General features: G+C 42.5%; 1 protein-coding gene across 1 annotated transcript; it reads left to right on the forward strand.

The window, feature by feature from the left end:
• The first annotated feature begins 307 nt into the window (after positions 1–307).
• On the forward strand, positions 308–8,344 carry LOC120033618 (zinc finger and SCAN domain-containing protein 22-like). Its single transcript, XM_038980048.1, has 2 exons — positions 308–761; positions 6,045–8,344. The coding sequence occupies exons 1-2, from the start codon at positions 452–454 to the stop codon at positions 6,893–6,895; spliced, it is 1,161 nt and encodes a 386-aa protein (XP_038835976.1). The 5' UTR covers positions 308–451; the 3' UTR covers positions 6,896–8,344.
• Positions 8,345–9,813: the final 1,469 nt, after the last annotated feature.

The following is a 9,813-nucleotide window of genomic DNA, read 5'->3' on the forward strand; positions in this document are numbered from 1 at the left end:
TCTTGAGACTAATACAAACAACCTCATAGTTTGTCTGAGGTTAAGATTACTCCAGTGATAGATCCTTTATTCAAGTTGATAACATGATAACCAATAACCATAATACAAGCCATGATTTACTCAATATTAAACAGCGATTCTGCAAACTATAGGAATAATTCCTACCGTAAGAGAATTCTACAAATACAATGTTAAGTACTCAAATATTTATCTGAGTAATGCGCCTTCTAGTCTCCACGCGGTAGGTGGCGCTTTCTGTCTATCTTAATTCTAACCGGATACGCTCGCAAGGAAGGTCACAGTTATCGAAGATGGTGGAGTGTTGACAATAAGCCAGATATTCTTACCAATGTTACTATTTCTTGAACAAGTAACATTTTTTTAAAGGTTTTTAATCGTCATAGTAGTTATACAGTAGTTGTGACCGGTTTCACAAAAGCAAGGGTTTAAAATGTCTGAGACGAGTGTTTTGCATCAACGGATAAGCTCCGTCATGGACATTCTAGCCTCCGCTGCCATGACAGAGATTTGCAAGTTAGTAGAGGATTGCTGTGGAGCGTTAAGTGTAGAAGTCTCTCAAAGCAAAGAGCAAATCAAAATGCTACAGAAGCAACTCAGCCTGGCTGAGTCGAATTACATGTCAGTGAGTTGCAAAGAAAGTCAGACGCCTGTCAGCAGCGGCTCACCAATAAACAACAGTCCTTCGGGCAATTACCCCACGGCCAATGCCGATGATGCGGACGACACTCACGATGACAAAGGTGGGCTATCGATTTGTAACTGGCTGTTGTCAGCCTTTGACCTAATCGTAAACTAAGAAATGGTCAAGTTGATCTCTCTCTCTCCCCGGTAGCGCTGTACTCCAAATAGAGATTAATGGCAGTGGTGTAAAGTACTTAAGTAAAAAGACTTTAAAGTACTACATAAGTAGTTTGTATGGGTATCTGTATTTTACTATTTATATTTTTGACAACTTTTACTTCACTACATTCCTAAGGAAAATTATGTACTCTTTACTTTTACTCCATACATTGACACTCAAAAGTACTAGTTTCATTTTGAATGCCAGGACGGGAAGATGGTCCAATTAACGCACTTATCAAGAGAACATCCCTGGTCTTCCCTACTGCCTCTGATCTGGCGGACTCTCTAAAACACATGCTTCTTTTGTAAATAATGTCTGAGTGTTGGAGTGTGCCCCTGGCTATCTGTAAATAATGCCTGAGTGTTGGAGTGTGCCCCTGGCTATCTGTAAATAATGTCTGAGTGTTGGAGTGTGCCCCTGGCTATCTGTAAATAATGTCTGAGTGTTGGAGTGTGCCCCTGGCTATCTGTAAATGATGTTGGAGTGTGCCCCTGGCTATCTGTAAATGATGTCTGACTGTTGGAGTGTGCCCCTGGCTATCTGTAAATGATGTCTGAGTGTTGGAGTGTGCCCCTGGCTATCTGTAAATAATGTCTGAGTGTTGGAGTGTGCCCCTGGCTATCTAAATAATGTCTGAGTGTTGGAGTGTGCCCCTGGCTATCTGTAAATAATGTCTGAGTGTTGGAGTGTGCCCCTGGCTATCTGTAAATGATGTCTGAGTGTGCCCCTGGCTATCTGTAAATAATGTCTGAGTGTTGGAGTGTGCCCCTGGCTATCTGTAAATGATGTCTGAGTGTTGGAGTGTGCCCCTGGCTATCTGTAAATAATGTCTGAGTGTTGGAGTGTGCCCCTGGCTATCTGTAAATAATGTCTGAGTGTTGGAGTGTGCCCCTGGCTATCTGTAAATAATGTTGGAGTGTGCCCCTGGCTATCTGTAAATGATGTCTGAGTGTTGGAGTGTGCCCCTGGCTATCTGTAAATGATGCCTGAGTGTTGGAGTGTTCCCCTGGCTATCTGTAAATGATGACTGAGTGTTGGAGTGTGCCCCTGGCTATCTGTAAATAATGTCTGAGTGTTGGAGTGTGCCCCTGGCTATCTGTAAATAATGTCTGAGTGTTGTAGTGTGCCCCTGGCTATCTGTAAATGATGTCTGAGTGTTGGAGTGTGCCCCTGGCTATCTGTAAATGATGTCTGAGTGTTGGAGTGTGCCCCTGGCTATCTGTAAATGATGTCTGAGTGTTGGAGTGTGCCCCTGGCTATCTGTAAATAATGTTGGAGTGTGCCCCTGGCTATCTGTAAATGATGCCTGAGTGTTGGAGTGTGCCCCTGGCTATCTGTAAATAATGTCTGAGTGTTGGAGTGTGCCCCTGGCTATCTGTAAATAATGTCTGAGTGTTGTAGTGTGCCCCTGGCTATCTGTAAATGATGTCTGAGTGTTGGAGTGTGCCCCTGGCTATCTGTAAATGATGTCTGAGTGTTGGAGTGTGCCCCTGGCTATCTGTAAATGATGTCTGAGTGTTGGAGTGTGCCCCTGGCTATCTGTAAATAATGTTGGAGTGTGCCCCTGGCTATCTGTAAATGATGTCTGAGTGTTGGAGTGTGCCCCTGGATATCTGTAAATAATGTTGGAGTGTGCCCCTGGCTATCTGTAAATTATGTCTGAGTGTTGGAGTGTGCCCCTGGCTATCTGTAAATGATGTCTGAGTGTTGGAGTGTGCCCCTGGCTATCTGTAAATAATGTCTGAGTGTTGGAGTGTGCCCCAGGCTATCTGTAAATAATGTTGGAGTGTGCCCCTGGCTATCTGTAAATTATGTCTGAGTGTTGGAGTGTGCCCCTGGCTATCTGTAAATGATGTCTGAGTGTTGGAGTGTTCCCCTGGCTATCTGTAAATAATGTCTGAGTGTTGGAGTGTGCCCCTGGCTATCTGTAAATGATGTCTGAGTGTTGGAGTGTTCCCCTGGCTATCTGTAAATGATGTCTGAGTGTTGGAGTGTGCCCCTGGCTATCTGTAAATAATGTCTGAGTGTTGGAGTGTGCCCCTGGCTATCTGTAAATAATGTTGGAGTGTGCCCCTGGCTATCTGTAAATGATGTCTGAGTGTTGGAGTGTGCCCCTGGCTATCTGTAAATGATGTTGGAGTGTTCCCCTGGCTATCTGTAAATGATGTCTGAGTGTTGGAGTGTGCCCCTGGCTATCTGTAAATAATGTCTGAGTGTTGGAGTGTGCCCCTGGCTATCTGTAAATAATGTCTGAGTGTTGGAGTGTGCCCCTGGCTATCTGTAAATAATGTTGGAGTGTGCCCCTGGCTATCTGTAAATTATGTCTGAGTGTTGGAGTGTGCCCCTGGCTATCTGTAAATGATGTCTGAGTGTTGGAGTGTTCCCCTGGCTATCTGTAAATAATGTCTGAGTGTTGGAGTGTGCCCCTGGCTATCTGTAAATGATGTCTGAGTGTTGGAGTGTTCCCCTGGCTATCTGTAAATGATGTCTGAGTGTTGGAGTGTGCCCCTGGCTATCTGTAAATAATGTTGGAGTGTGCCCCTGGCTATCTGTAAATGATGTCTGAGTGTTGGAGTGTTCCCATGGCTATCTGTAAATGATGTCTGAGTGTTGGAGTGTGCCCTTGGCTATCTGTAAATGATGTCTGAGTGTTGGAGTGTTCCCCTGGCTATCTGTAAATGATGTTGGAGTGTGCCCCTGGCTATCTGTAAATAATGTCTGAGTGTTGGAGTGTGCCCCTGGCTATCTGTAAATAATGTTGGAGTGTGCCCCTGGCTATCTGTAAATTATGTCTGAGTCTTGGAGTGTGCCCCTGGCTATCTGTAAATTATGTCTGAGTGTTGGAGTGTTCCCCTGGCTATCTGTAAATGATGTCTGAGTGTTGGAGTGTGCCCCTGGCTATCTGTAAATTATGTCTGAGTGTTGGAGTGTGACCCTGGCTATCTGTAAATGATGTCTGAGTGTTGGATTGTGCCCCTGGCTATCTGTAAAAAAGAACAAGACAATTGTGCCATTTGCTTAATATAAGGAATTTTTAATTATTTGTACTTTTACTTTTGATACTTAAGTATATTTTAGCAATTACATTTACTTTTGATACTTAAGTATATTTAAAACCAAATCATTTTAGGAGGGGCTGGAGATGATGAATATGAAGTAAAAAATAAAATACAAATATAAATGCCCCTTTAAGAGATGTTATACATTTTGTTTTGAGATAGTCTTCATCAGGTAACGTAACTTTTGGTGAATTTGAAGCATTTATTTAAGAAAAACAAAATGTATAAAATCTCCTAAGAAAAAAATCATTTGTTCCAAGACCAATGCAGTGTGATCATTGTAAAGGTTTTGGACATGTTTCAAGTGTTTGCAGAAGGGAAAAGCCGAGATGTTGAAGTTGTGGAAAAGATCATATATTATTTTTTTCAAAAGTGATGAAAATGTGACCTGTTGCAATTGGGGTGGGAACCATGAATGCCCAACAAGGGTGAAAAAGTAGGAGCTGGCCAAAGTCGGGGGCTGTCCAGAGCATTTCATATGCAGCGGCTGTTAAAAGGGTTGAGGGTTCGAATGGCGCTCCTGAAGAGTCCTGAAGAGGATAGGTCTTCACTGAAGGCAGCAGGGGTTGACAGCAAGACCCAGATATGTTAAAGATTAACAATGTGGCCTTTATAGCTATGGGGATTAATGGCACTGCCAAGGTGGAGAGGAAGACCAGGAAAATAGATTGTGGATAGATTGTGGCAGAACGGTTCCTGGGACTGAAAGACTTCTCGGCGAAGGAGTTTCATGGAGTATTGTCACAAGCCAAACCACCCTCTCAGGTCATAGAGCCTGAGAAGGGAGATATGGAGATTTGAAGGAAAAAGTGGGAGATTTGGGGTTTTGTCAATGTGGTGTTTTATTGTGGGTGGATGAAGTACATTTTCCCTATCACGTATGGGTTTTATTTATACCTTGGTTTTTTTCAACCCCGTCTAGTTGGTGGCAGTAATACACCTTTTTGGGTTGTAGTCTGCCATAAAACCCACAGAAGAAGATCTCCTAAGCCTGTGTTAACCTCTCTTTTTGGCATTTATCCCAAAACCCGTTTCTTTCTCCATTAATTTCACTTATAGGAATGGCTGAACGAACCAGACTTAACTCATTTCCGTCTTATAGGCCAACAAGCTGGCGAGCTCTATTATCCCATTATCCACACTGACAAATTGAGAAGTTTGAAATAGTCTTATTTTGTCAGCTTACCATTCTCGATTTGTCAGTGGGGATAATGGGATTGAGGTGTGTTTTCCGAGACGTACCTCGCGCCAGTTCCATGCTGTCCTGATCGTGACATAGCACCTTTCTGACGAGAGATAAGTCGTCATAATGAACGTCTAGTTGGATTCTTATGGCTAGCAAGCCCCCACTGGGCCACTAGCTCTACAACTGTGAGGTGAGCAACATTAACAATAGTGAAATTGGATGTTCGCCTTCCAGTTTAAAAGTCCTGTATCCTATGGGCTATCTTTAAAAAAAATTATGTGCCATCCTATCCTAGACCCCGTTAGGTGCTTATGCGCCATCTGACATATCTAATCAGTGTGTAAATGCTTTTAGCAGCGCTAGTATTTGCACAACAGCGTTGATGGGAATTAGCTTGCAAAAATGCTGAATAGTGAAATAAAATTATATTTCTACTTACTCTGTCAATTGTCTGTAAGTTTGGTCCTTATGCAGGGGGGAATAAAAAATCTAAAAAAATCTAATGGAATGTATAATTAAACAGAATTTCCAAACATGGGTTTATTCCTCTCTGCTTACCTCATGTCAAAATAAAAGTCCCCCACAACTTCTTGATTTTTTTTTTATGTGTGCAGGTATGGCGCACGTGCAGGACTTTTATTTTGAGATGAGGTAAGCGAAGTGGAAGTGGGTCTACAACACAGATCCATGTTTGGAAAGTCTGTTTAATATACGTTCTATTATGTTTTTTTCAAAATATCCCCCCTGCATAAGGACCAAGCCTACAGAAAATGTTCAGAGTAAGTTTAAATAAAATTTAACTTCTGTCCTCTGGCAGACTTATGTTTTTTTTCTTCAAACTAATTCCTAGCATTGCTAGTGTGTAAATACTAGCATTGCTAAAACCAGCTAATCAGCATTTCAGTTGTAACTCATCCTTTCTCCTTCCCTTCAGATTTTCAGCAGTTCATTGTCTCTGAAGTGGAGTTTCACCCTGTGCAGCAGCACTGTAAGCAGGAGTTGAGCCCCAGTCTGGGGCAAGATGACTGGAACCCCATACAGATTAAAGAGGAACAGGAGGAATTCAGGATCATCCAGGAGGAGGAAGACTCTGTATTCACTCCTGCCTGGGTGAAAAGTGACTATGATCAGTACCCAACTCAGTCCTCACAAACCCAAAGTGAAGAATACAAAGACACAATGGCCTTTACTGAAGAGATCAAAACAGATCCTAAGGAAGATAATTCCTCAGAGCCAACCAGTGACTCTCATCCCCAGTGCAAATTGAAGAAGACATGGACAGAAAAAGGACAAAGCTCGAATGGTGGAGAATCCCTGGATCTGAAATCACCAGTGCAAAGGAGAAGTCACACAGAAGATACATCATTTTGCTGTAGTGATTGTGGTGAACGTTTTACTCAGATGGGAAAACTGGATGCTCATAGGAAGGCCCACAAAGGAAAGAAACCTCATCGCTGTGATGAATGTGGCAAATGTTTTACTCAAGTTGGGTATCTGAACTATCACAGAAAGACTCACACAGGGGAGAAACCTCATCGCTGTCACGATTGTGGTAAATGTTTCTATCGAGTTGGTGATCTGACACTTCATATGAGGATTCACACAGGGGAAAAACCACTTTGCTGCCAGGTCTGTGGCAAATGTTTTGCTCGTCCTAGTAATCTGAGGTCTCACATTAGGATTCACACAGAGAAATGTTATTGCTGTCAATATTGTGGCAAATATTTTCGTCGTAAAGATAGTCTGACTGCGCATATGAGGATTCACACGAGGGAAATCACATAATTGTTGCTATAGTAGCACATCTTTCAACACTGGCGGTAGTCACATGAGTTCATATGAGGATAAATCACATGAACTATGAACTATATCGCTGTCAGGATTGTTGTAAATGTTTCAATAATTGTTAGAATATGAGGAGACCAAGGGGAGGAACCACATGCTACCATGACTGGAAAATATTTCATAACTGCCTATCTTTAACATTGGCTAGGTTTCCATCCAATTGGCGACAGATATTAATGTGAATATTCTAAAATCTGCATAAAGAAAATATGCGCATTTTCCCACCAGTTTCCACCAAGCAGACTTGTTGTGGATAAAAATCAGTGTGTGGTGACGTGGTGCACACAATGTACATTTTCGCCTAAGTTTTCATGTACTGAATAAAAATCTAACTCTGCGAATAGTTTTGTCACAAACTGTTGCTTTAAATAGCAAATGAGCCTCTACTCTGGTCTTGGCTCGTGCTCTCTAACCAACAGGTCGCAGAGACAGGCTAGCCTACATGATGAGATTTATTATGGATAAGAGTGAGAATATTTGTATTTATTGATCTTCATGTCAATAAGGCCCTCAATATTTTTGAGAAATGAGCATCAAGCTCATACCATGCACTTTCACCACCCTGTGAATTTCATCATAACATGACATGTTCTAATCTGATTTAGCCACTGTCTCCTGTGTTTCTGACCCTGAGTTGGCTATAGAAAATGTCTCCTCCATATTTATTCCTCTGGCAGATACACACGCCCCTTTAAAAAAAATTCAGAGTCAAAGATAGATCTAACCCTTGGCTTTCATTTTAGTTATCTGAGCTCATTCAGATGAGAAATCAGGCCTGGGCCAATTCAAGGAAACTGACTCTGTAGTGGACTGACAATCTTTCAGACAATTGAGAAAACAGATGTCCTATCTCGATTTAAGAAAGTTTAATCAAGCTATCTCTGACTCTGCTGGTGATCCTTCTAAGTTTTGGAAAACAGTCAATGCACTGAAGAGAACACATTCCTCTTCTTCCCTGCCAATGCAAGTTCTGTCTGCCTCTGGCATCATAACTGAGAAGAATGGGATAAGTGATGCTTTTAATCATCATTTTATCTCGGCAGGCTTTTTACTTGAGAAAAACTGGTTTAATTGACCCTGGTCATTCAATCAACTGCTCTTCCCTCTGCCAGCCTCCAGCTGACACGACGGTTAACCCGCCAACTTATAGTGAATCTTTGTTTATTTCAACAATTTACTATCTGTGATGTGCTAGATGCCTTGCTTAAGATTGATGTAAAAGAAATCCCCTGGGGCTTGATCCATTTTTGCTGCAGTTTTCTGCCCCCCTGATTGCTGAATTTTTAACCCATCTTTTTAACCTGACCATTATATATCTGGTACTATCCCTAAAGTTTGGAAGGCGGCCCATGTACTCCCCCTTCACTAACGTTGTGACTAGGGTTGCACATTTGGAAACTTTCCGTGGGAATTAACGGGAATATATTAATACCATTTAAATGTTAAATGTTTTTTTTGCATTGGATATATTTACCGTATCATATGGAGACAGAAACATAAACCTTTTACCTTATCATAAGTAGACATAATTGTGAATGATTAAATCCTTCCAATATACATTTTTAAAACGATTTAGTTACGAATTGATCTCTAAATGAGTTGACTCTTCACATGGGAGGATTTCACTGAACAACAAAATAAGTGGAATATTGAATGATCCCCAATGATTAATCGCATCTCTCAAAAACATTTTCAACATACATCTGTAAAATGATAGTCTAGAAACTAAAGCTTTGGTTGTCTTCCTCTCCATGTCTTCTCCCTGGACCTCCTCTTGAACATCAGACTCTGAGGCCTCATCTTCCCTGTCACTTTCCAACCTGGCTCGTTGTCTGGCTCAAAAGCCTCATTTGCCTGGATGGCCACCAATCTTTCAACCCTTGTATTGGTCAGTCTGTTGTGTGCTATGATGTGTGTGTTCCCAAACAAGGACCAGTTACTCTCTGAGGCGGCTGATGTTGGTGGGATTTGGAGGATGATGGAGGCAACAGGGGAAAGAGCCTCAGATCCACAAAGACTCTTCCACCAGGTGGCTGATGAGATATGTTGGCACAACTGCCATATTGCATCTCCATCCCAAAGCCCTTGCTTGGAAGTGTACTTCGCCAGACTGCCAAGAACCTTGCCCTCATCGAGGCCAAGGTGGCGAGGCACGGTAGTGATGACACCATAGGCCTTGTTGATCTCTGCACCATACAAGATGCTCTTGCCAGCATACTTGGGTCCAACATGTATGCGGCGGCGTGTAAGGGCTTCAGGCAGAAGTCTTCACGCTTCTCTTACATCTGCAAGAAGAGTCTGAACATCAGACGGAGTGGCATTGTCTCCCTCAATCTGTGCAATGGCTACTGCTATAGGTTTCAGGAGTTTCAGGCTGCTTACCACTCTCTCCCAAAATACATCATCCAGGAGGATCCTCTTCATGGGGCTGTCCATATCGGCAGACTGCGATATGGTCATTTCTTGGAGAGACTCCTTCCCCTCCAAGAGACTCAAACATGATGACAACACCACCCCAACGGGTGTTGCCGGGCAGCTTCAATGTGGTGCTCAAATTCTTCTCACTTTGCTTGGTGATGTAGATTGCTGCTATAACTTGATGACCCTAAACATACCTAACCATTTCATTGGCTCTCTTGTAGACTGTATCCATTGATTTCAGTGCCATGATGTCCTTGGAGAGCAGATTCAATGCATGAGCAGCACAGCCAATGGGTGTGGTGTGAGGGTAGGACTCCTCCACTTTAGACCAAGCAACCTTCATGTTCGCAGCATTGTCTGTCACCAGTGCAAATACCTTCTGTGCTCCAAGGTCATTGATGACTGCCTTCAGATCATCTGCAATGTAGAGACCGGTG

Source organism: Salvelinus namaycush, chromosome 40, assembly GCF_016432855.1.
Source record: "Salvelinus namaycush isolate Seneca chromosome 40, SaNama_1.0, whole genome shotgun sequence".
Taxonomy (NCBI): Eukaryota; Metazoa; Chordata; class Actinopteri; order Salmoniformes; family Salmonidae; genus Salvelinus; species Salvelinus namaycush.